The 27042-nt window shown below is 33.1% G+C and overlaps 2 protein-coding genes across 4 annotated transcripts; one reads left to right on the top strand and one right to left on the bottom strand.

The window, feature by feature from the left end:
- Positions 1-993: 993 nt before the first annotated feature.
- Positions 994-6226, top strand: LOC112783057 (protein LONGIFOLIA 2). Its single transcript, XM_025825801.3, has 5 exons — positions 994-1709; positions 2853-2905; positions 2983-4824; positions 4904-5057; positions 5158-6226. The coding sequence occupies exons 1-5, from the start codon at positions 1562-1564 to the stop codon at positions 5946-5948; spliced, it is 2988 nt and encodes a 995-aa protein (XP_025681586.1). The 5' UTR covers positions 994-1561; the 3' UTR covers positions 5949-6226.
- On the bottom strand, positions 2904-8398 carry LOC112783058 (transcription initiation factor TFIID subunit 8). Of its 3 annotated transcripts, XR_011879211.1 has the most exons (5): positions 7283-8396; positions 6243-6321; positions 5352-5930; positions 4626-4771; positions 2904-4525 (listed from the first exon to the last, which is right to left on the bottom strand). XR_011879211.1 is itself a non-coding variant. In XM_025825802.2 (2 exons), exon 1 carries the CDS (start codon positions 8274-8276, stop codon positions 7320-7322), a length of 957 nt encoding a protein of 318 aa, XP_025681587.2. In that variant the 5' UTR covers positions 8277-8398; the 3' UTR covers positions 4649-4771; positions 7283-7319. The 3 variants fall into 3 exon arrangements, 1 of the variants encoding a protein (XP_025681587.2); XR_011879212.1 differs by lacking the exon at positions 5352-5930; XM_025825802.2 differs by lacking the exons at positions 2904-4525; positions 5352-5930; positions 6243-6321 and having other exon boundaries at positions 4649-4771; positions 7283-8398.
- Positions 8399-27042: the final 18644 nt, after the last annotated feature.

The raw sequence follows: 27042 nt of genomic DNA, 5'->3' as shown, positions 1-27042 counted from the left end.
GACCCACCCACGTTGTTTTGTCTAAATAGAATTGCTAGGAAATGAACCTAGCAGATCTGAGTCATATTTTAGAAAAGTTTGTTTTACTCATTAATTAATCATTATTATATTTGTTTGAAAATAATTCTTTGTTTTTAAAAATTTACATGATTGGAAATTATTATCATTATAAAAGATGTTCCATAATTATTTTCTTTCTTTCTCTATTATAATATTTCTTTCTTTCTTGCTGTTATTCTAAATTATTGAGTATATATATAAATTAATAACTAAAAGAACAAAATGTAATATAATTTTTTTTTCAAGAAATTAAACGAATTATCTTTACCGAAATAAAAACTTTGAACATGAAAATTATTTATCAATAGTGAAAGTGTGAACCAAAATGTATGTTGACCAATTTATTACTATCTATTTTTATTATCATCTACAGTTAAATTGATCCACACATTGCTAGTCTCTTATTAAATAAGAAAGGTTATATTTTTTAGTAATTAAATAATTAATTAGGTTGACTATTTTTTTATCCAAAACTTATATATGGCTCATCTTTAAATACTTTCTAGTAAATTAAGTATTTTAATTATATTTTATATTAATGATACAAATTTAAGAAACAACTTATTAATCAAATTACCACTTTTTTAACAAAATTGTAAAAAAAAAATGAAAAAAATTTAAAACTTACTAGTTTATTTATTACTTCTAATAATCTATAATTTTTCAAGAAGTGCCTATTTTTCCCATTTCTTGCTTAATGTAATTAAAATTTTGAAATTTGCATCCTCTAAAGTTTGAATTTCACTTTAGAGAGTAAAGTATAATCTTCTACCCATGAATAGTTTCTCTTTCATATTTATTATTGGTCCCACCTATAAAATCAATGGTGAGAGATCACACTTCTAAAGTGAAATTCAAACTTTAAAGAATCCAAATCCAAAATCTTGTCACTAAGGCTCCTTATATATTCCTATTATAGAAATTATATAATACAATCCTGTATCTGTTTCTGTTACACAGAAAAAGAAAAAGAAAAAGAAAAAAAAAAACCAAAATTTCTGTACATTTTGTGGCACTATAACAATTGCACTTTGGGGGATTACTTGGTTTTCACTGCTTCTTTTTGTTCCTTATGCATGTTGCACAAAGTTACATATATATTCTTATATAGTTTCTCACGGCTGTTATGTGAAAACCCAACATCTAATTTATGTAGTTTAATTTTCTGTGTAATGTCTCATTCTTATCTAATATCTATTATTTGATGATTCCATGGACATTCTCTTCTGTTCACATGCATACACATGTAACCATGTACCTCAATAAATTAAACTCAACTATATATATATATATATCCTCATCCATTTTCATTATGCAAGTTCATTCTATAGTCATTAGTCAATGCCCTGTATTGTTATATTCCTAAGCCTTTTCTTATTCACCTTCACACATTTATTTCAAACTCTTCCTTCACAATATTCATAGAAGTACCAAACAGGGACATGGTATTGTATAATAATGGTATTTAGTTAGTCAACTTATAAGGTTTTGAAATACAGGAATGTCTAGTAAGAAGGTTTTTACATCAATGAAGGAAGAGAATCCAGATTTGAAGAAGCAGATGGGGTGCATCAGTGGATTCTTTCAGCTCTTTGATCATCGTCACTGGTTCCTTACAAACAACAACTATAATAATACTACTCCACCTGGTACATACATTTTCTGAAACTGACGTATTTTCTTTTATTCCTTCTGTTACGTATGAATTTTGATTTCTGATAAGTGTTAATTTTTTTTTGGGTGACTGATAAGTGTTCATTTAGTTTCATATACTTGTGTTTTAGAACATTGATGTGTGGATAATTTTATAATTATTTTGATTAGTGCTGAAAATTAGAATTAAACACTAATATTAACATTGACATTGACATGTTATAATTAATTATTGATTATTAAGTTTAAAATAGCTAACTTCCGAGAGTAGTGAGTAATGGTCACACCCAATTAAATCTCATATATATATATCAGTAATATTATTTACTTTCACATAGTTCTCTCATTTCCTGTCTTTTCACTTTTTCTATTGACAATAATTGTCAAGGCTTAAGCGCACTATGAACGAGATTTAAAAAAAAAAAAGAAAAAAAAAACAGCCTAATCACTGATAAACATCTTTGTCTAGGCGCTTTTTTTTTTAATTTTAATCTTATTTATTTATTTGGCTGTATGCATGAGAGAGGTAATATTATTATCTATTTTGAAATTGAAGCAACTCTGCTTTTTATCTTTCTTCGGAAAGTTACCTTAAAAATTATATTTGGTTAGAGAAAGTCTCTTGGAAATTTTCTTGGACGTTCATACCTGTTTCGTGGCCTGAAATAGAATGTTCAGATATTAGAAAAAGTATTTTTGAAAGTTGCTGAATTTTAGAATAACACCCTTCACCGGTGTTATTTTAAAAAAAAAAAAGTTTCTCCTGTTTCTGAGTTTTCACTGATTTGTTTGCCTATAAGTGTTGAGTACTTGAAGTTCTTATAAAGCCTAGAAGAATTTATACATTCCCAAGTGATACATGATTCTACAAATAATAACAATAATATATCAGATATAAGATTTGGGATTTTCACAAATATTTTAAAGCTTCTGAGCAATAGACACCCATATTTCTGTGATAAATAAAAGTGCTCCCTGTTTATTCTAATATTCTCAACTTAAATTCGTATACAGTTATATTTATGGATATCTTTTGCTTTTCTATGGACTATATCATGAATGGCAAACCTTTCTTCAGACCCTTTTTAATATATATATGCAAAATATACTTCCTACTAAAATTTCCTTCCCTTTCTCAGGTGAAACAAGAAATGAAGCCAAAGAGCTGAATAATAAGATGCTAAATGCAATGGTGAGTAGATACCAGAAATTTCAATAGTGATCAGAGAAAAATTTCAGAAACAATTAAATATTTGAATGTAATTGCAGGCTAACAATAATGTGAAGGTTGCAAGAGAGAATCAACAATTCTCCACAGAATCATCGGGAACTTCCAACTCATCATCCTCTTGCTCATCTAGCATGTCATCCTTAGAGTTCAACAGAACAATTCTCAGCCAAATCAAGATCCAAGAAAACTCCAATCCAGAAGCAGTAAAGCAACCCGACACCCCAGTTCATCAGTCCCTGGATTTCCACGATATTGTCAAAGACTCAATGCAGAGAGAGCCACGAGGGTTATCAGTCAAAACTGCAGCTAAAGAGGAAAAGAAGGGCCGTATCTTGAAACACATCGACTCTCCCCGGCCTTTGCAGTTGCCTAAATCTGTCAATAGCAGAGGCATTGTCACCAATGAACCCGTCCATAATCTTGCTAAGTCTTGGGGAAGGCCATGGGATTTGCCTCGACGCTCTTATGATGAGAGGGAAATGCAACAATTATTAAAGCACAAGGAAATTCCAAGGCTTTCCTTGGACAGCAGAGAAGGATCCAACAAGAGTTATAGCGAAGCAACAAGATCTCAAAATCTCATGAAGGGTGCAGAGAGAGGATATGAGAGTTCGAGCACAATGCTTAGGCAGCAGCAGCAAGAACCGGAAACTCCTAAGAGAGCATCGAGTGTTGTAGCAAAGTTAATGGGACTGGAAGAACTCCCAGATTGCACACAAGCTTGCGATACTTCTTCGCAGATGTCTTGCATGAGTGATGGATATAACCAACACCAAAGTCCAATTTCCCCCATAACAAGAAACCAGTGCTTGGGGACTTTTAGAAGGGACAATGCCTTAATCAGAAATGCGACACCAGATTCACGATTTTCACTTGAACCAATCCCATGGAGGCAACCTGATGCAAGCCAAGATCCTGATTTACAAGTTTCCAAGGGAAGTGAGACTTTGACAACAGCTTCAAAACCCTCCCACTCTGTATATGGTGAAATTGAGAAAAGGATTGCAGATCTTCAGTTTAAAAATTCAGGAAAGGATCTCAGAGCCCTTAAGCAGATTCTGGAAGCAATGCAGAGATACAAAGATTCACTAGATATTACAAGAGACCAGGAAACAAATTACCCTTCTGACAGAGTTCTGAGTGAAAGCTCGGAATTACAGACCCCAAGACAACAGACCAACCCAACATTTGTCACTGATGATATTTCAAGTTCACCCCGGGGTAGAAAGTTTCCAATTATCATCATGAAGCCAGCACAAATCTCAAGGAAATCCAATGTCGCTACCAAAGAAATGACTAATGGCAAATCAGGCCGCATCAAGTTTTCTACCAATGATCCCAAAGATGGAAGATTGCTTGACAATATTGAAAGTCAAACCGCAAAAGGAACCGGTCCAACAAATCCTTTTAGTCAACGCTTCCATTCTGCAGATAAGAGTAATATGAAGAAAACTTCAAAATTAATGCAAGCCTCAAAAGTCCCTCAGGTCATCAATGGAGAGGACACCAATAACTCCAGCCATACAGCAGAGACTAGAAGCCCAAGAGTACAAAATAAGTTTGGTTTTGAGAAGCGTTCACCTACAAACCAATCATCAGAGTCCAAAAGTAAAAGAAGACAACACAAGCAATCATCAGAGTCATTGTCCCTAAGTTCCACCCCTAAGCAAAAAGTTTGTACCTTGCAGCAAAGAAATGAAGGCTTCAGCAAGATCCGGTGTCAAAAGAGGAACTTTAAGCATCAAGTTGATGTTATTTCCTCCAATGTTGACAGCAACAGAAGCATGGATTCTCACCGTGACATAGAGGGCACCCAAGCTGATCATTCTGAAAGCAACAACAGCATTTCCACTCAACAGGTGACTCACATGAATCAAAATGTAAGTATTTCTTCCTCCCATTATACAATGGTTGCCCATAAGCATAAAGTACTAGGTTTAATATTCTTTCATTGATCAGAATGCTACAAAGGAGCTAAGCAAGGAAAGTGCTATGGCCATGATAACAGTTACTTCAGAACAACAAAGTCCAGTTTCTGTTCTTGATCTGCGATTTTACAGTGAAGACCCACCTTCTCCAATTAAAAAGAAGACAGAAACCTCAAAAGATTTAGGTATATTCTACACTTAAGTTTTTGTGATATTCACATAAAATCATATATAGGAAAGGAGTTTGGATTACATTTTAACTCTTTCATATTTATATTTCTACAGATGAAGCTTTAGCCACTCCTGATAACATAGGGCATGCATTGGACCTTCCTCTTTCATTCAATAACACAGAGGCCAACTTCAGCAATGGAACTAGTGATGATGACCTTCAAACTCAGAATTTGGATAAAGTTCTTTGGGAAAATGACGATAATAGCGAGAAATTCACCAATTGCAGAGAGAGAAAAGATTCTGACCGTAAATACATAGCAGAAATATTGCTCGCATCAGGGCTGCTCAGTAGCCCCAGCTTAATCCAGGCAGTTCATTCACCAGGTCACCTGATAAACCCAAAGTTGTTCTTTGCACTTGAACTATTGAAGACAAACAAGCTGCAGTTCAATATGAAGCACAATGCTGGGAAGATTCTTAGGATAAATAATCTTGAAGAAATGCAAAGAAAACTCATATTTGATGTTGTTAATGAGATTCTAGTACAAAAACTAATATTGGAGAGTCCTTCCACACTGTGGTGCCTGCCAAATCAGCCAGCAGTAGTAGATCGCAAACTGAATGGACGGCAACTTCTGGATGAGCTTTGCACAGAAATTGATAATTTACAACCCAAAAACACAAACTTTGAGTTGGTTGATGAGGTTGCAGAATCGACAAGTCACTTATGGGGAGATTTAATGCATCAACCCACAATTTCAACAGAGTGCAACACTGAGATACCAAATGTTGTGTTGGACATTGAACGCTTGATCTTTAAAGATTTGATTACAGAAGTTGTGAGAGGTGAAGTAGCTAACTATCCAGGTAGGCATTGCAGGCAACTGCTGTTTCCGAAGTAGGAATTTCCAATTAAGTGGTTTCAGAAGTAATAGTCTTGATTTATCCACTTTGTTTTATGTCTATAGTTTATACTTTATATACACTATATATTTTCGAAGGAGAAATAAGTTGCTTAATAGTAACCATTATGATGTATATAAACTCATTAACACTTATGTCTTCTTTCATCTTTCTTCCATGTATTTATAGTTCATGAAATAAATGCAGAAATACAGAAGTGTTTATTTCAGGGGCATGACCTTTTAACATTCAAAGATGTCTTAAATTTCTTTACTTCTATATCTCAATATTACCTTCACTATAGCTCAATAGCCATATTAAACTCATTGATTGTGGCCTTTGAAGATAGTTAATGTATCCATTGTCTGGTGTCTGCCAACAAAAATTAAGAAAATATCTCAATTTCTTTCACCTTCAAAGAGCATAGGTTAAAAAGTACATGTTCTTGGAAACATGACATGTTTTCTATATACACAGTATGGTGCTGTAGCCCAATTCCTTCATTCAGTAGACTAATATAACTGATTATAAATTATCTTTCTACTTTAAACCAAACCAACCAAGAGAGAAAAAATCACAACTCAAACTAATACTAAGTTTTTTACATGCTGGATCTTAAAAGCAATGATAATACCCACAAATTAGTGGCAGATCTCAAAAACAAACTGCAGACAAACTCGAAATAATAATAGAACAAGAAATTGAGCTATGGAATCGACAAAATATCTAAATATTGAATTCCTTTACAAGGATACCATCTCATAAAGATCAAATGAAGCTGCAACTTGGTGCCTTAGCCAGTTACTAGGTGTAGTTCAACCAGATACCACTTGAGGGATGTTTACGAGTTTTGTTTTGGACGGAAGGGTAGGGAAGGAGAAAGGAACACTTTGTAGTTAACTAGTGCATATGGTTTGGAAGCGACACAAGAAAAGCACAAGGGCAAGGGAACATAAATAGGTTTCTTTGATCAATGTTGTAGTATAAATTTAACATCTTAAATTTTCATAGTATTTTCTCTCTTCTCTCTTTAGCATCTTTTTCCCTTAGAGTTTCAACAATATTTTCATGCAATATATAGCACAAGGTCATTAAGGGTGACAACAGTCTTGAATGAAAAAGAATCATCAACTAAATAGTAACATGTCAATGACAAGCACAAACCTGAAAAATAAATTGTCAAAATGGTAACATGCATGTTACTATGAAATTGTAACATCCATGTTATAATGCCCATAAGCAGAGAAGGACCTATTTCACTATCAAAGAACTAGCTACCATAACAGCCTGCAGAACAAGTATCATAATTCTTTTGAAAACAATTATGACTTACAACTGAACGAGCTCATCTTTGTTTTCCGCTGCTCCTTTCATTCCGGACTCAAATCCGCCAACCTTCCCAACAATTTATTTCTCGTCCCAATCTTAAAACTCACAGCATGCTTCTTATTCAAATGAATCTCTGTCATCTTCCCTTCCCTAAACTCGCACCGTGCACCTTTTACCCCTTCAATTGCCGGAGCAAATGCCTCCACTACAGAAACACATTCATCTCTAACACAATTTTCCACAACAGGAGGATTCCCTGAATCCACATCATTGAGTATCTTTACCGGAGGAGGAACAACAGAAGCAACTTCCTTATCCCATAAAGGCGCAGCAAGAAACGGATTACTTTCTATAGCTATTCGTTTGGCCTTAGCATCACCATGATCAACAAATGTAGATACTTCAAAACCATTGGACAAAAGATGCTTCTGCAAATGTAGGAGAGAATGCTCCTCCTTCGCAGCATTACCTTCCATCCCTCTTCCATTCCGATCAGGAAATGCCGGCAACCAAGTCGGAATATGCTCCCCGGGAGGATCTTCCGCAATTCGCGAGAAACTAGGACTCATCGCCCTTTCTCTCGTCACCGGAAACTTCGGAACGGCGAAAACAAACGGAATCTGTTCAGATTCATAAACAAAATCAACAATCTCTCGAACAATTCCGGAACCTGCAAGGCAATGATCAACATCAGAAGCAGCCACAAAGCCTTGAACTGATCCCAAATCTTCCAACCCTAGAATCACATCAAACACATTGCATTCATTTCTTCCTGAAAGATTAGCATTGTAATGCGCAGATTTTCCTGTATTGAAAATGTAACGAACCGCAACATCGGATAATGTGTCAAGTGCTAAGTGCTGAAAACTCTGGAACCCTTCGATCTCGCAGAGTTGTGCCACAACGAGTTTGGCGATTGCTTTGGCAAAATCGTCGCCGCCGCTACACAACTTCCTCTGTTGAAAGCTTCTTCCAGTGTCGTCACCGCCATTGATCATGTTCAGAGCTTCATAAAACTTAAATTAAACCAAAAAAAAAAAAAACACATATATATTTTAGAGAAAAACCCAAAACGCCCTGACAAATTACCTCGAAAGACATCAAAGTCCTTGACAAAAAAAATTCAACCCGATTCCTAATAATTATCTCGAAAGGACGAGGCTTTTGGTGCCAAAAAGAAGTCAATGTTGTTTTTTTTTTTTTTTTTTTTTTTTGGTTTCCCACGGTATCCCCCAACCCGGCAGGTTAAGGACTAATCCGTCGCGGTACTGAGCTCCATTTAAGGGTTTGCCGCTGGCCAATGAGTTGCTGCATGCACAAGGCGGGATTCGAACCCCCGACACTTGCTTAAGCGGACTAGTGAGCTAACCACTAGACCAATGTTGTTTTTTTTACACAGGGCTAATCAGTTCCAAAAAAAAATCAGGAATCGGATTGGGTGTTTTTTTTTGGGCCTCGTTGTCCTTTCGAGATAATTGTCAGGAGTCGGGTGGGTATTCACTCTATATTTTAATTTTGATGCATTTTTCATAAAATATTTTATAAAATGATTAAAATCGTCTAATCATCGTAATTATGTACTTATTGAATGAGCCACACTTACATATACCATTAAATTTTATTAGATAAAAATCACAGGCTAATATAAAAAACAAGGCTGCTACACATCCATATAACCATATAACCATATAGACCCAAGCCCAAATTGTTTCAAGCGCATTAAATGCAAAATAAGAAACACGCACCACACAAAAAACGTCTCGTTTTCCCATTCGCGCTTCATTATGAACGAACGTTACATTTTCAACACGAAACCAATGCCCCAAAACACTCACTCTCTTCAAATCTCTCTGAACATCGCTCAAACTTCAATCACATTCTTTGCGGAAACCACTACTGCAAACGAATCGGAAAATTTCGCAAGCAACAACCAGAAACAAACGAAAACAGCAACAAAGACTACAAAAGGTATGAGAAAACTACTGTTCATTTAAAATCTTGCAATGTCGCGTTTCGCCTAGTTTCATTTCAGTTTTACTCGTTTGGTTTGCTTCGTTTAGTGGATTGAACTATTGTGAATGATTTTTACAGTATAACTAGGGCTTTAAGATATAGTTACTTATTCTTATTGGTTTGGATAGTTTAATTAGAGCTCTGTTACTATCTTTAGTACTTATTTTCCATTGAAGAACAATATTCTTGTTGATTGAAAATTGATAATGATTTATTAACCACATGAACGTTTTTCGGTTCGGTGGCCTTTGTGAATTTGGTTCTGTGCATGAAGGATTTTCGGTTCGGTGGGTTGTTGATGTATTGAATGAGTTTTGTTTAAAAAAATTCACATTAGAGACAACTCTTTCACTTTGATAATCCATACTACTGTAATAGTATTTTTGTTGATTGAAAGTTGATCATCATTTATTAACCATATGAACATTTTTCGGTTCGGTAACCTTTTTTATTTGGGTTCTGTGCATGAGGGATTTTCGATTCGGTGGGTTGTGGCATTCTAATTGACTTGTTTAACATACACATGCTTGTGGTTGTTGATGTATTGAATGAGTTTTGTTTAGAATAATTCACATTAGAGACAACTCTTTCACTTTGATAATCCATACTACTGTAATAGTATTTTTGTTGATTGAAAGCTGATCATTATTTATTAACCACATGAACATTTTTCGGTTCGATAGCCATTTTTATTTCGGTTCTGTGCATGAAGAATTTTCGGTTCGGTGGGTTGTTGCATTCTAATTGACTTGTTTGACATACACATGCTTGTGGTTATTGATGTATTGAATGAGTTTTGTTTATAACAATTTACATTAGAGACAACTCTTTCACTTTGATAAGACATACTACTTTAATAGTATTTTTGTTGATTGAAAGCTGATCATCATTTATTAACCACATGAATATTTTTTGGTTTGGTAGCCTTTTTGATTTCGGTTCTGTGCATGAGGGATTTTCGGTTCGGTGGGTTGTGGCATTCTAATTAACTTGTTTAACATACACAAGCTTATGGTTGTTGATGTATTGAATGAGTTTTGTTTAGGACAAGTTACATTAGAGACAACTCTTTCACTTTGATAAGCCATACTACTATAATAGTATTTTTGTTGATTGAAAGCTGATAATCATTTATTAACCACATGAACATTTTTCGGTTCGGTAGCCTTTTCTATTTTGGTTCTGTTTATGAAGGATTTTCGGTTCGGTGGGTTGTGGCATTCTAATTGACTTGTTTAACATACACATGCTTGTGGTTGTTGATGTATTGAATGAAATATTGACCAAAATTTTTTATTACAGCAAAGCACAACAAGAAAATGGCAACAATGAAGGAGAAGTCACATTATAACGTAAGTAGATTAAATATATTTATCCACTTTCATTTGAATAATATCTATTTTGTATTATAAATATATCCCCACTTTCTATTTCAAAACTTGAAGAAAACTCACTATTGCAGATGCCAAACAAAGGTAATAGCAACAGTGTACAGGAAAATGAGTCAAGAAAAGAAAGATATTGTGGAAGGAATGGGATTTAGTGGTCTGGCACATGTGCCAGAAATGAACGTCTCTAATACACTGCTGATAGAATTGCTTGATCGGTTTGATATAGAGAGAGGATGCCTGAAAACTCTACAGGGGACAATAAACATAACTCCTCGGAAGGTAGCAGCTGCCCTCAGCATAACCAATGGAGGTAATACATTTTCTACTTACTACTTATTTTCAGTTTATTGGTGTCCGGATAATTAAATTGGTCGTTTTTGACTTATTTTTGCTATTAAAATATTGTAGAGAATCTTTTTCTTGAAAAGGTTGATTACAACAAGCTGAATCCAGCAGACAAGGAAATATTTGATAGTGTCAAGAATATTTCCTTGGCAACTTTGGCAAGGAATGTGCTGGATATGAGTGTAGAAGGGGAGGAGAACTAGAAAAAATTCAAGAAGACTTTTGTTGTCTTCATATAAAAGTGCTTTTTGCTCCCCACAACGGTAAGTGTGGCCTCCCCAATTCACAAGCCACCGATCTTTCATGTGGACAACCTTAGGGAATGGGATTGGGCAAAGCATATTCTCAACTTCTTAATGAAAGAAGTTGAAAACAAGAGAGATGGAAAGAAACAGTCTGTTGATGGCTGTGTTTTTGTATTAATGTTGATATACTTCCATGAAACAAAGTTCCCCCGCCCATTTGCACCTGATGCTCCCCCTACACCATGTGTGGCCTATTGGACAAGGGAAAAGATCATTGAACAGATTTCATCCGAAATAACACAACCATTGGTAAGTACTATACTAAAATTCCCCGAAAAATTTGCTTTAAAATGCTTTTAAGTTATAATTAAATTATTTGTCCTACTTGCAATTGTTAGTTTTGTTCATTTGAATGTTTCTGCATTAAGAAACATTTTTCTTAATGAATAAATAGTTGTCATGTACTATTCACCATATGAATATTTTTCGGTTCGGTAGAATTACTTTATTCGGTTCACCGAATTGTTAAATTGTTATTTTGATGATTAATTAATTGAGACCTTATTTCTGTTTTAGGGACTTTTGTGCAAAAAGCAAAAAAAGAAAGAAAAAACAAAAACAAGTAACTTAGAGGAAAAAAAAGAAAAAAATGTTGAGAGGGATTCTTCTTCAAAAGAGGAAAGACTTTCCGAATCTGAATCTGAAACCCAATAAGTTTAATTTTCATATCAATTTCATTTAATTTGTATTTGCTTAAATTTGTTCTTATGCGCTTGTTCTTATGTATTGCAGAGAAGAAGAAATAAAAAAAAAACACAACAAAAAAAAAAAGAAAACAACCATTGAAGGTGGTTAAAAAACAAACAAAAAAAAACAAAGCCTGTGCCAAGCGAATCTGAAAACGAGTAAGTATTTTTGTTGATTGCATATATATCTATTTTCAGTTCGGTGAGCTTTTAGATTTCGATTTAGCAGTTTAACTTATTTTGGTTCGGTGTTATCTTTGGATTTGGTTGACTTCATCATTAGTGTCTTGTCTCCAATATAAATTCAATGTGTTTATCTATTTTACAGAGAAATGAAATTGAGAAAACACTCATAATAAAAAGAAGAAAACAACCAAAAAGAGTGGCAAAAATACCAACCCAACCTGAGAAGGAGTAAGTTTTTCAAATCATATTTTCTTTTACTGATACTTACATTTTAGGTTTCTTGATACTTATTTTATGAACTTTCAAAACTGAACAAGAAAAAGACAATCCTACCGAAAAAAAAACGAGCATTGAAGATAATAAGGGAGAAAAGATTAAAGAAAAGAAATGATGGAGCTCAGTCAACAAACATTGCTCCGGATCAATTTGACTCTCCACAGGGACAAAATGATTTCTCTCAGACGTAAGATTTAGTTTATTATTCCTGAATTCTTTTTCTTACTTGGCTTACTTTTGCTACAACCTTTTCTAATTTCTCTAGATTCAATTACTAATATTTATTTATATTGCTTAGGGTGCCGACTGTAAATATTGATAGTGAGCAAGTCTTATAGACACAAGGAAGCTCTACACCTTATGTAGATGCTGCAAGCAATACCAGGTAAATTGGTTCACTGCATATTGTATTTTCGGTTCGGTGGTTGCCTAAAAATAAATTTATTGTCTTTCTAGACCTCTGCTTTTAATCTTGGTTTCTAATTTTAATTTGTTATTTTTTTTTAGGAAAAATACCCCAAACAGCCCGGTCAAATATTTTAGAAAAAAGAAAATCTTTTCAAGAAAGACGTCTAAAACTGCACAAGTGTAAGTTAAAAATATTTATGTTACTCTTTTAAATTTAGTTAATAATTTTTGTTTAATTAATCAAAAGGAAATTGTGTTTAAATGTTACTAGAGCTACACCTGAATCTGAAGTACAAATCGTTGAGTTTCAACAACAAACTCATTCTGAACCTTTGGAAGTGTGAGTGTTTCAATGTGCAAAATCCTATTTTTCAAAATAAATTCTAATTATTCAACATTAACTTTATTTTTGTTTACATTCCTTAGACCTCCTCTTGCATTGTCCATTCCAAGTTCAGTTCAGGAAGAGTTGATGAAGGATGACTTCATGTATGTCCCTCCACAAGAGGAAACACAACAAACTTCTAATAATGAGTAAGTTAATAAATATTTATTCACCACATGAATCTTGTTCAATGTTTACTGCTTATAAATGGTTTAATTATGGTTCAGTTGAAACCAGAAATGAATTCAATATGTTCTTGTTTTTGGACTCTCTTCTGCTTATTATAGCTGCCCTCAAGAAGCTGAAAAGCAGGGTGTTACAGTATCTCTTACGAGTTCTGTAATTGAAGACTTAATGAAAGATGACTATGTGTATCAAGTTTCTAATGAAGAGTAAATTTCACATAAAAATTCTTTTTATTAATTTTAATGGTTGTTATTGAACTATTTTCTATTTAATGCAACAGCCCTGCAAAAGAACAAGAACAACAAGCCCAAGAACCAACGGTGCAACAAGAATCAGAACAAGAAGCACCTGTTAATTTGTAAGCATTAAATTCTTTAATATCACTTTTGTTTAATATAATTTTAGTTCACTGTAAGTTTGGGTTTTGGTTCAGTATAAGTTTAGTTTTCGGTTCACTATAATGATTAGTGTAATTTCTGTTAAATATCATTGTTAAATATGATAATAGTTTGGGATAATTATAGAAATCTTTACTGTTTAATGTAACAGCCCTGCAAAAGAATAAGAACAACAAGCCCAAGAACCACCGGTGCAACAAGAATCAGAACAAGAAGCACCTGTTAATGTGTAAGCATTAAATTCTTTAATATCACTTTTGTTTAATATACTTTTGGTTCACTGTACGTTTAGGTTTTGGTTCAGTATAAGTTTAGTTTTCGGTTCACTATAATGATTAGTGTAATTTCTGTTAAATAACATTGTTAAATATGAAAATAGTTTGGGATAATTATAGAAATGTTTACTGTTTAGTGAAGCAGACCTCTGGAACAGCCCTGCTAAGAACCAACAGAGCAACAATCCAAACAAGAAGCACCTGTTGATGTGTAAGTTTTACTGCTTATATAAATATCGATAATGTTTACTGCTTATACATGGTTTAATTATGGTTCGGTTGAAACCAGAAATGAATTCAATGTGTTGTTGTCTATGGACTCTCTTCTGTTTCTTATAGCTGCCCTCAAGAACCCAACAAGCAGGGTGTTACGGGGTCTATTACAAGCTCTGTTATTGAACATTTTTTTAAGGATGCTAATGTCTATCAAGTTTCTGATGAAGAACAATCCAAAGAACCTCTGATGGCACGACAATCAGAAAAAGAAACTCTAATTTTGTTATCATTTGACAGGTATGTTACTTGTCATCATTTTTATTTAATATCATTTCGGTTCACTGTTAGTTTGGATTTGGTTCACTACTTGTTTGGATTTCGGTTCACTATATTGATTAAATATCATTTTTGTTTAATATCATTGTTAAATATCTATCATCCTGCAGTGCTGCTCAACCTAGGAAAAGGGAAGATGAAAGGCCTTCCTTTAGCCTTGGGATAAGTCCACCAGCATCTCAACCAACTTAGCTCTCTCAAGAGAGTGATTCACAGCTTGAGATCCTGGAAGAGGCGGTGATAGAGGCTGGAGTGGAAGCAGCATTAAAATTTGCTGAAGGAACATCTTCAGAACCAACCTTACCAGCAGCTCAAGTTTACAAAATCCCGCAGAAAAATACAAAAATAACGAACGAGCTGATTGAAAAGTGTTATCAATGGATGACACATGTAAAACAGACAAAAGATGGTAACAATGAATATGAACCATTATTTGTCTTGAAACATGAGGGACTCTACGAGGGATTAAGAGAATATTTCACATCTCTAAAGCCCAAAGAACAAGTGCATGCCGTGGTAAAATCCTTTGCCAATTGCGTTAACATTAATGATTTTTTTAAACACTCTTATATAGTATGTCTCATAAATTTTCATCCTGTAGGTTGTTAGTATACACAGCTTGATTCTCAACAAAATAAAAACTAAACGGTATCAAGAACAAATATACATTGTGTCGATGGATATTGTGGTAAGTAAATTTCTTATTCACTGCTTATTACTTTTCGGTTCAGTGAGAATGTTAATATTGGTTCACCTGATTCTTATGTCTTCTTTTGAGTAATTTTGGATTAAGAAAACTTTTTTCTTGAAGATTGAATATTTTTCACGTTTTATTCAGCATATGATTTTTGTTCGGTTCGGTGAAATATGATTTAACTGATGTTGATTTTGCAGAATTTTATCGTGGGAACATATGGCGACAAGTACTATGATAAGACCACAAAAAAAGTCCACAGTTTTAATATTCAACAGTATGACCACTACTGGCAGTTTATTGACAAAAGAAATCTTGCATCCCATCTATTTGTAAGTTGTAATATTTAAAATTCTTTGATAATTCTCTTGTTTGATATTGTTTCCACTGAAATATTCTATAATTTTTCGAAACTTCAGCTATTTGTCCCATATTGCAATGGAGGGCATTGGTGGTTGTGGATTGCTGATGTAAAAAATAAGAAATTCTATATCCTTAACCCTATCAACAAGAAGCCAAAAGAAATACCTGATTCGAGAAAGAAAATAAACAAATTTGTTGTAAGTTATTTTCTTGTAAATTATTGAAATTATTCTATACATGAGAGGAGTTTGGTTCACTGTTGTTGGTTTTGTTTATTTACTTTTTTTTTGTCTCTTTCAGAGTTTAATAATTTCCCAGATGAGGGTGTACGCTTGAGAGGAACCCTTAATAAACGATGCACTGGGAGAGGAAGCAGAGTATATCCCATTGAATGGTCAACGTACAAAGTAAGAATCTTTCTCTTCTATAGTGCTATTTTTAATGTGTTTTATTTTATATACTAATGATCGTATTATACTCAATTCTTGCTTAGCTATGATTGTGGAATATTCGTAATGAAATGGCTGAAAGCAATAGATCCACAAAAAATAAAGAGCGGCAAGAGATATAAATATAAAGCTTGGACACAAGTAAGTACTTTCTAAATTAATAAACTTCTTTCTTTTCTTATTTCATTCAGTTAAGTTGATATTGTAACTAGAGCTTTGAAGTTGGTTGTTACTCTGTTCAATAGTTGTTTTCCATGTAGAAAATACTATTTTTGTTGATTGAAAATTGATCACCATTTATTCACCACATATAAAATTTTCGGTTCGGTAGCTCATATAATTTTGATTCACCAAGTGAATGTTTTTCGGTTCGGTGGCTCTTATAATTTTAATTCACCAAGTGAATATTTTTCGATTCGGTGGCCTCCTTTTTGTTTAGGTTTAGGGTTACTGTGATTCCATTTTTACAGTATAGCTAGGGCTTTGAATTAAATTTGTTGTTATTTAATGTGTTCAGGATGTAGGGTTATTGTGATTACATTTTTATAGTATGATTATGGCTTTGAATAATATTGTTCTTATTTCATTTGGGTTCATCTCTTATGTAACTAATTCATTTCAATTGAAATGCAGAAAAAAAATTAATGAATCCAGATACCAATATGGTCCACATTTTCTGTTTCATGAAATGAACAAAATGAGAGACCAAGTAATTTCGGAATATGAAGCAATAAGACTCATCAAGCCGTCTGCTTTCCTCTCCAACCCTTATTGTAAATACACATCTGAGGATTTAGATAGCAAATAGCATATACTAGTTGTAATTAACAATATTTTGTTTAACTTGTTTAAAGAGCAAAAAATGCATACTTCAAATGTATCTATCTCAATGTATGTATCAAACAATGCAAACAATGCTTCTTTCAAATGTATATATGTCAATGTTAATATATATATCTATTCTTAATATCAATGTATGTATCAAATGTTAATATATATATATATATATATATATATATATATATATATATATATATATATATATATATATATATATATCTGTTGGAACTGTATGGCTGCTGTTTTATTCCAGGTTCTCAGTGATTGCAATCACTATATTTACGAAATTAATACACTGGACGAACCGAAAAGGTAGAAACACACTGAACCCCTAAACCCTGAACCCTAAACCCTAAATCCTAAATACTAAATCCCTAAACCCTAAAACCTAAACCTTAAACCCTAAAACACTGAACAATGGACCCTGAACCCATAAACCCTAAATCCCTAAAATCCTAAAACTTAAACCCTAAACCTTAAACTCTGAACCCTAAACCCTGAACCCAAACCCTGAACTCTGAACCTAAACCATGAACACTGAACTCTAAACCCTAAATGCTAAACCCTAAATCCTAAACCCTTAGAACCCTGAACCCTGAACCCTTAATACTGAACCCTAAACCCTCGGCCATAAAAGAGGTGAACCGAAATTAATACACGGGGCGAACAGAAATTTTGAAACACACTGAACCCCTAAACCCTGAACCCTAAACCCTAAAACCTAAACACTAAATCCCTAAACCCTAAAACCTAAAACCTAAACCCTAAACCCTAAAACACTGAACAATGAACCCTGAACCTAAAACCCTAAATCCCTAAACCCTAAAACCTAAACCCTGACCCCTAAACCTTGAACCCGAACCCTGAACTCTGAACTTGAACCCTGAACACTGAACTCTGAACCCTAAATACTAAACCCTTAGAACCCTGAACCCTGAACCCTAGACCTCTAAATCCTGAACCCTTAATCCTGAACCATAAACCCTCAACCATGAAAGCGGTGAACCGAAATTAATACAAGGGGCGAACCAAAAATTTGAAACACACTGAACCCCTAAACAATGAACCCTGAACCCATAAACCCTAAATCCCAAATTGACCCATGCCCAGATAAATTTATCCGCCTCCAACGTCACTAAAATAAACGTGACTTCCACACGTTTCATTATAAAAAAACAAAATTCTTCTTCAAAACGCATAAAACCTATCCTTCTCTTCAAATCTCTCTCAAAATCACTCAAATTTCAGTCACGTTCTCTGTGAAAACCACTACTGCAGAAGAATAGCGAGAAGATTTGGCAACGAACAACCACAAAAGAACGAAAACAGCAACAGAGACTACCAAAGGTATGAGAAAACTACTGTTCACTTGAAATCTTGCAATGTCGTGTTTCTCCTAGTTGTATTTTAGGTTTCCTGGATTGATTTGCTTCGTTTAGAAAGTCAAACTATTGTGAATGTATTTTTACAGTATAACTAGGGCTTGGAATAAAATTTGTTGTTATTTTCATTCAGTTAAGTGGATAGTGTAACTAGGGCTTTGAAAGTGGTTATTACTCTGTTCAGTACTTCTTTTGCATGGAGAAATACTATCATTTAGCAACAGTGTTCAAGAATATGAGTCAGGAAAAGAAAGTTGTAGTTGAAGAAATGGGATTCGGTGCCCTGGCACATGTCCTAGAAATGAAGGTATCTCACACCCTCTTAAGAGAATTGATTGATTGCTATGATGAGTATCATGGTTGCCTGAAAACTCTCCATGGAAAAATATACATAACACCTGCCAAGGTAGCAGCTGCGTTGGGGATAAGCCACGGCAGTAATACACTTTCCACTTGCTTATTTTCGGTTCATTGATCACTTAAATTTCGGTTCATTGCTCCCTTTAAATTTGGTTCATTGCTACCTTTAATTTTGGTTCATTGGTATGTAAAAAATTAAACTGAACCTTTTTGGCTCATTTATTGCTATTAAAATATTGTAGGGGATCGTTTTCTTAAAAAGATTGACTATCACAAACTGAATGAGGAAGACAAGGCAATATTTGACAGCCTCAAATGTGTTACACTGGCGACTTTGACAAAGTCTATCCTAAATATGAGTGTTGAAGGGGAGGAGAAGCGACACAAATTTCACAGGACTTTTGTCGTCTTCATACAGAAGTGTTTCTTGCTGTGGACGATGGTAAGCATGGCCTCCACGATCCATAAGCCGCCTATCTTTTGTGTGGACAACATCCGACAGTGGGATTGGGCATGTCATGTGCTCAGCTTCTTGAGAAAGAGAATCGAAAACAAGAGAAAGGGGAAGAAACAGTCCGTTGAGGGCTGTGTTTTTGTTTTGATGTTGATTTACTTCCATGAAACCAAGTTTCCTCACTTGGATGGACTTGATGCTCCCCCGGCACCGTGGCTGGCCTATTGGACAAAGAACATGATACTCGACTGGATTTCTAAGGAAGCAACAGACACAATGGTAATGTGTTGATTTGAAGCATTGTGCATGCAGAAATATTTTTCTTGATAATTGAATTCGGTTGAGTGGTTGTGGTCATTTTAATTCATCTGATTATTTTTGTATTTCCTCATTTCAAATACTCTGCTAACTAAATAATTTTGTGTTTTAGGGACTTCTGTATAGAAAGCAAATAAAGGGAAAAGAGAAAAGAAAAAGGGAGAAAGAAGAAAAGAAAGTTGTTGTTGTGGATTCTTCTTTAGAAGAAGAATCTTTTTTGGAATCTAAATCAGAATCGGAATTTGACAATATAACGCTGGCAGAAAGAACAAGACAAAAGAGGCTCATGAAAAAAGAAAAAATTGTTCCAACGAATTCAGAAACATCAAGTGAATCTCAAAACCAGTGCAGTTTAAATGGTTCTAATTAACAATATTTTGTTCAACTTGTTTAAAAAAGCAGACGCTGCTTCTTTTGAATGTATATATGTCAACATTAATGTAAATGTTAATATTAAAGTATGGATCTAATGTTAATGTATATACTGATTCAAGATGGATTACTCCTTGTCTTGTTATACACCTGTTGGAACTGCCTGGCTACTGTTTTGTTGTAGGTTCACAGTGAAAGAAATCAAGGTGATTACCAATACATTATGAACTCCGAAAGAATACAGTGAACCGAAATTACTACACTGGGTGAACCAAAAGGTAGAAACACATTGAATCCCTAAACACTGATCCCTAAACCCTAAACCTAAACACTAAAATCATAAATCTGAACACTGAACCCTGAACCCATAAATCCTAAATCTCTAAAACCCTAAAACCTAAACCCTAAACCCTAAACCCTAAACCCCAAAAACACAATGAACCGAAATTAATGCAATTGGTGAATCGAAAAAGTGCATATCTCAACATAACACAGATCTAATTTTAAAAGAATGCTACTATCAAAACTCTGAACTCTGAACCATGAACCAAAAAATAAATTCTTATTTTTCAACTTAGAAATTAATACACTATACGAATCGAAAAACAGCATATATCAATATAGAATTTCACAAAAAAAGTGACTATTCATTAAAGACTATCAACATTCAGAAATTAAACCTGCTATAACCATGGTGAACCAAAATTTGCTCATGGGTGAACAAAAATTTACATTAATAAAAACTAAAACTTGTAAAATCCTGTCTTAGATAATTCATATCTAGTGTATTGTAAAGAGTGGAGCTTGACTGAATCAATGATCCGAAGTCTAAAAGGTTCAACTACAAAAGACATAATTAATTGTATATTAGGAAAATGAACAATTAAAATTTTAACTAATCAAAAGCAAGTTAATTTTGCCTCGCTTGGAGCTGTCTTTTTCTTTTTCTTCATGGCATTTGAGATCTTTTTTTTCAGGTTTGATCCAAGTCTGTTCTTGGGCCGACCTCTTGTTTTGATACGTGGTGGGCTTTGAAGGTCATTCATATTGCTTAATGTCGCTTCTTCGTGGGTTAACAAACTTTTTCCTTTCTTTTTCTCTTGATATTCTTCCATCTCCGCCATGACCTTGTCAAATGCTCGGTGCAAAATTCCGGTAAACTCTTCTGACCCGGATGCAAATTCACTTATATTGTGTGACCGAAACACCAATTCGTCAAATCTCTTATTTCTTAGATCCAGTACAGGTTCATCTTGGCTGCTCTTGATGTGTGTATGCCTCCTCTTTATGTTCTTGCTCCAGCGTTCCAATATGTATTTCGGTGCCACGTTATCCACTCGCTCAAAGCTTAGAACGCTTAGGGAATGGCGGCACAATATACCCCTAGACTCAAACAGCAAGCAATGGCACTTTACATCTCGTGATACTGTGTCATAGGTGACGACAAACTTTTTGAATGTGGAGTTAGAAACCTGCTCTATGACTTCATATGTTGTGAAACGTAGGGTGGAATGCATTGACCTTGTGATACAATTCACTTTACCTCTAAATTGAGCTTCAACTTCCCTGAACTTCTCATGGGTATATACACGCTGAAACTGTGCCTCTATTGCTGATTTTGTTGCGCACTGTATCACAGTGTAAAAATCTGCAGTATCAAATTCTCTCTCTGCTTGTTCTCTGCTTGCGAGGCAATTGTCGTATTGCTTCACGAATTATCTCAAGGAGCTATTCTTTGTGATGAACTTGTTGAAAAACGAATGCATGCTCTCACTTCTTTGTGTACTTTTCATCCCGGTCCAAAAATAGTGATCCAAGTAAACTGGAATCCATATATGCTGATCATCGTACAGCTCTGCAAACCGAACCGAATTTATAAGTTGTGGTGAACCGAAAACAGTGCATGCTTTTGGGAAAAAATATATAAGCATAAAAATTATTCGAATTGAAATCTCAATTACCTAAAATCCACTTGTTGCCTCCAAGACCATACTTTGTGAGGAAATCGTTCCAGTTTCTGTCAAAATTGTCTTTTGTGTACGAGTTCCAAACAACATGGCTCATCTCTTGTTCAATATCAATATGTCCCTTGTAGCCATTTAGTTTGCTTGGGATCTTCTTCATGATGTGCTAGATACACCAGCGGTGAATTGTTGTTGGCATGCATAGCTCAATTGCCCTTTGAATCGATGCGCATTGATCGGTAAGAATACCTTTTGGTGCCTTCCCTCTCATGCAATGTAACCAACACTCAAATAGCAATTTGAATGATTGAATGTCCTCATTTTTTATCAGTGCGCATCCAAGAAGTGTCGACTGCCCGTGGTGATTCACACCAACAAAAGAACCTAAAACCAAATTGTACCTGCATAAATAACAAGCACACTATGGTGAACCGAAATATGTACAGCCACTAAACATCAAAAGTATCTTTGAAGGAACCGAATACCTATTTGTGTTATATGTGGTATCAAATAAAACCACATCTCCGAAATAATCGAATGCAGCGCTGCTTCTTGCATCAGCCCAGAATGCATGTTTAATGCAGTGATCGCCTTCAAGGTTGAGCTCAAAGAAGAAATTTTGGTTCTTTTCTTTCATTCTTACTAGGTACTTCCCAAATTCTTTGGCATCGTCTTTTTCTGAAATATTCCGTACTTTCCTTGTGATGTAATTCCTTACATCTTTTTCTATAAAACCTAGTTCACGGTGGCTGCCAGCTACTGCCACAAATGATTGGTAGGTTTTGCTCGGTCTGATTCTAGCTTCCTCGTGGGTTTCAATGGTGCGACACACGAGCATGCTAAGCTCCCTGTGTTGTTTGAGCATCTCGGCCTGGTCTGGACAACAAGGATGTGAGTGATTCAAAACAACTTTGGAAATTGTTCAAAGACCAACATCCTTCATTATGTGTACGTAAATTCTGGCTGAACAATTTAACCCAGCTGAAGGGTTTGTCTTCAAAGTTGGAGATATCTTTGATTTCCACCTGCCCTCTCTAGAGCATACAATTAGTTTATTCTTAATCTTGTCTCTATCCCGAGTCGTGTTCCTTATTTTGGTGAAAAAACTAGCAAGTTTGGAATAATATTTGTAGAACTTTCTAGATTCTTCCAGGGTCTTGAAAATCATTCCCACCTTTGGGACAAATTTTTCGTCCACAACACAGCTGGTCTGCATGGTGAACCAAAATCTTAATTACGATGAACCAAAGTCTTAATTACGGTGAACCGAAATATTAATTACGGTAAAACAATTATATAGTACTTAGGGAAGAAAACAAAACATGTTGGTCTAATTTTTGTTAGACTGCTTTCTACGTACCGAACTGAAAACATGAAAGTGATGAACCACCTCTTTAGTACTTACCGAACTGAAAAGTTACTCAAATTTACTCAGAGTTACTCACAGTTAATGACACTCATAGTTACTCACAGTTACATATTATCAAGTCAATTCAATTCAATTCAGATGTAGAACACCTCAGTCCATTCAATTCACTTCAAACAAAATTAGCAATTTCATTCCATTAAATTCGATTCAAAATTCAATAATCCAAACCTCATCAAATTGATGCGTTTCAGAAGAATCATCAAAATCGCACTCATTCAGCTGATTTGAAGTTGGTTCATTCATTGTTTCAATTCAAAAGTGCATATCGAAGAAGAAAACGAAGAAGAAGATGAACGACGAAGCTAATTGCGTTGAATCAATCTAGATCCATAATGTAGAGAAGAAAAACGCGAAAGAGGTTTACGTTGTATGAGAAGGTTTACGTTGAGAAACGTTGATAAAGCAAAATAAGGATTCCCTTATATAAATTATAAAAGGCGCGTGTATAATAAACAGGAGAGTGGAACGTGGAGTGAAAGTTACATGGATACCATCCATGTAATTTTTACATGGATGTAGAGCTTTTCCCTATAAAAAAAGAGCATTGATAGACTCTAATAAATATAAAATATCCTAATACATAAATAAATATTTTAAATGACAATACTTTAAATGGCAATAAAATTTTTTATTCTTAAATAATTGAATATAAAATATATAAATACAAAATATATATATGAATATTTTTTATTTATTAAAATTAATTATTATGCAAATTTTTTTATAATATTAAAAAATTATATTAAAATAAAATTTTAAATTGTTTTACTGTAACCAATTTAATATGTTTTCTGATTTCAGTGTTATTATACGATTATAATTATTTAATATATAAAAAATTAATAAATAGTATATATATATTAGAAAGATTATCACATATTTTACTATATAAAAATAAAAATTTTTTGTTCTAAAAAATATAAAATAAATAAATACAAAAAATATAATTTTTTATTTATTAAGATTAATTATTATACAAAAAATTTTTATAAAAAATTATATTAAAATAATATTTTAAACTACAACATAAAAATATAAAATAATTAAAATTTATTTTATATTATTTGATAAATAATTAAATTATTATATTTAAAATTTATTAACTAATTATTTTATTAAATATATTATTATATAATATAATTTTTTATCAAAATATTTATAAAAATAAAATTTATTTAAAAAATTATATATAATACATGAAAATATTAATTTTTTATTTAAGTATGTATTTAAAATTATATTATTTATTCTGTTTTTCTAAAAAAATTTAAAAAAATAAAAATTTAATATTTTTATGTATTATATATAATATTTTAAATAAATTATATTTTTAAAGTATTTTTATGAAAAATTATATTATAAAATAATATCTTTAATAAAAGTAGTTAGTTAATAAATTTTGAATATAATAATCTAATTATTTGTTAAATAATATAAAATAAAATTTTAATTATTTTATATTTTTATGTTATAGTTTAAAATATTATTTTAATATAATTTTTTAATATTATAAAAAAAATTTGCATAATAATTAATTTTAATAAATAAAAAATACTAATATATTTTGTATTTATATATTTTATATTTAATTTTTTAAGAATAAAAGATTCTATTTCCATTTAAAGTATTGTGTATTGTTATTTAAAACATTTATTTATGTATTAGAATCTTTTGTATTTATTAGAGTCTATCAATGCTCTTCTTTTATATTAGCCTTTGATTTTCATCTAATAAAATCTAACGGTTTATATAAGTGTGACTCAATCAATAAGCACATAATTGTTGAGCTCATTTTAGACATACTCAATCATAGCATATATATATGAACATGTCTAAAATGAGCACAATAATTATGTGCTTATTGAATGTACCACATTTATATAGACTATTTAATTTTATTAGATGAAAATCAAATGTTAATATAATAGAAGAGTATTGATGGACTTTAATAAATACATAATATCCTAATACATAAATAAATACTTTAAATGATAATAATTTAATACGCAATACTTTAAATAACAACAGAATCTTGAATTTTTTATTTTAATAAATGAATTAATTATAATAAGAGTAAATAGCCATTTCTAATCACGAAAGATTCGGATGCTGACAAAACTGACCATAAAAAATTAAAATTAAAGTTATACCCATGTAAGATAATTTTTGTTCGACAAAAATAACCGATTATTACATTTTTGTTCATAATTCCATAAACACCCCTAACCTTTCATCTCCCTTTATCTCTAAAACCAATCTCTAACCTTATCAATCTAACCCCACTCCCTTCTCCTCTGTCTTTACTCTCAAACCCATTTTTAAAAACCCATCTATAGACAAGAATTGCAGCCCTGGGTGAGTGGGAAGAAGCATAGCTGAAAATGAACAAGTTGCAAGGGAAGAAGCTCAAGTTCCAATCCAATTGCTTCAAGTAATTGCTGGTGTAATGAACATTGGTGACATGTTTACCAAAAAGATTTGCAACTTTGGTGACAACCAAGTCACTGGAAACAAGGGCAAGAGGTCAATAATTGTGCATGAATTTTCTTGAAGGATCTTAAGTCCTTACATTTATCAATGAATTTCAACGGAACCCATTGGAAGGAAATTGAGTTTCTCGTTTGGTAGATCTGATTTTTAGGGGGTAATACAGCTTTTAGCAGTAATGGGTATGTATTACTGTCAATACCTAGCTGAGATAAATCATGATACATCCCAGCAAGTAATCTAATATCATCCCCAGGTGAATTTTGAATTCCATTTTCGTCTTATTGTGGGTCGGTCATCTGTTCAATCTAGAATGGTCGACGGCAAAGGGAGGATAAGGGGATGGAAGGGATGGTGGTGGTAGAAGGGGTTGGTGAGGTTGGAGAGTAAAGACAGAGGAGGAGGGAGGGGGGTTAGATTGATAGGGTTAGGGATTGGTTTTAGAGATAAAGGGAGATGAATGGTTAGGGGTGTTTATGGAATTATGAATAAAAATGTAATAATTGGTTATTTTTGTCAAACAAAGCTTATCTTACATGGATATCATTTTAATTTTAATTTTTTATGGTCAGTTTTGTCAGCTTCTGAATCTTTCATGGTCAGAAATGACTATTTACTCTTATAATAATTATTGAAATAATTAATTTAAAAAATATTTGCCAAAATAAATACTTCTCTTGTCTCGTTTACACGTTAAACAAGATAATTTTGCATGGGTGGATGCGACAAGTGTATATTTCATTTACAGAATAAACGAGATATGTTTAAACGAGATAGATATCTCGTTTACACAGTAAACGAGATACATGTATTTTAAAAAAAATTAAAAATAATAAAAAATATTAATAATATCAATAATTCAAACTTTTAGCATGCAATTAGTGCATAAAAAAGTTGGTAGAAGAGATTAAAATGGATATGTTTAATCAATTAGTACTAAAAAAGAGTACATAAAAAATTTTAGATTAAATTAGAGCCTATTGGATTTATTTAAATTTGAAAAATAAAAAATTGTTCAAGTTCCATGATGAGAATAAATACTGTAATTGTGCCCATTTCTAAAAATTGAAAGATGAAAGCATGGAGTTGATGCACGATAAATAAAACACAACTATTTGCCTGTTAGGAGAGGTTAACGGGGACAGTGAGAAGATGATTGGAACAGTTTAATTAATTTAAGTCTTACTAATATAAATAAATATATAATGTGATAGACATGTACTTAGAGTTATATTATTTATTCTGT

This window comes from Arachis hypogaea, chromosome 20 (genome assembly GCF_003086295.3).
Source record: "Arachis hypogaea cultivar Tifrunner chromosome 20, arahy.Tifrunner.gnm2.J5K5, whole genome shotgun sequence".
In the NCBI taxonomy this organism is placed as follows: Eukaryota; Viridiplantae; Streptophyta; class Magnoliopsida; order Fabales; family Fabaceae; genus Arachis; species Arachis hypogaea.
Note: the sequence above shows the minus strand (reverse complement) of the source record. Positions and strands in the feature narration are given on the sequence as shown.

Coding starts and splice junctions, on each gene's coding strand:
- LOC112783058 (XM_025825802.2), bottom strand. CDS start 8,276: ATGATCAATGGCGGTGACGACACTGGAAGAAGCTTTCAACAGAGGAAG.
- LOC112783057 (XM_025825801.3), top strand. CDS start 1,562: ATGTCTAGTAAGAAGGTTTTTACATCAATGAAGGAAGAGAATCCAGAT. Junction 1,710..2,852: donor TAATAATACTACTCCACCTG/GTACATACATTT, acceptor TCCCTTTCTCAG/GTGAAACAAGAAATGAAGCC. Junction 2,906..2,982: donor ATAAGATGCTAAATGCAATG/GTGAGTAGATAC, acceptor ATGTAATTGCAG/GCTAACAATAATGTGAAGGT.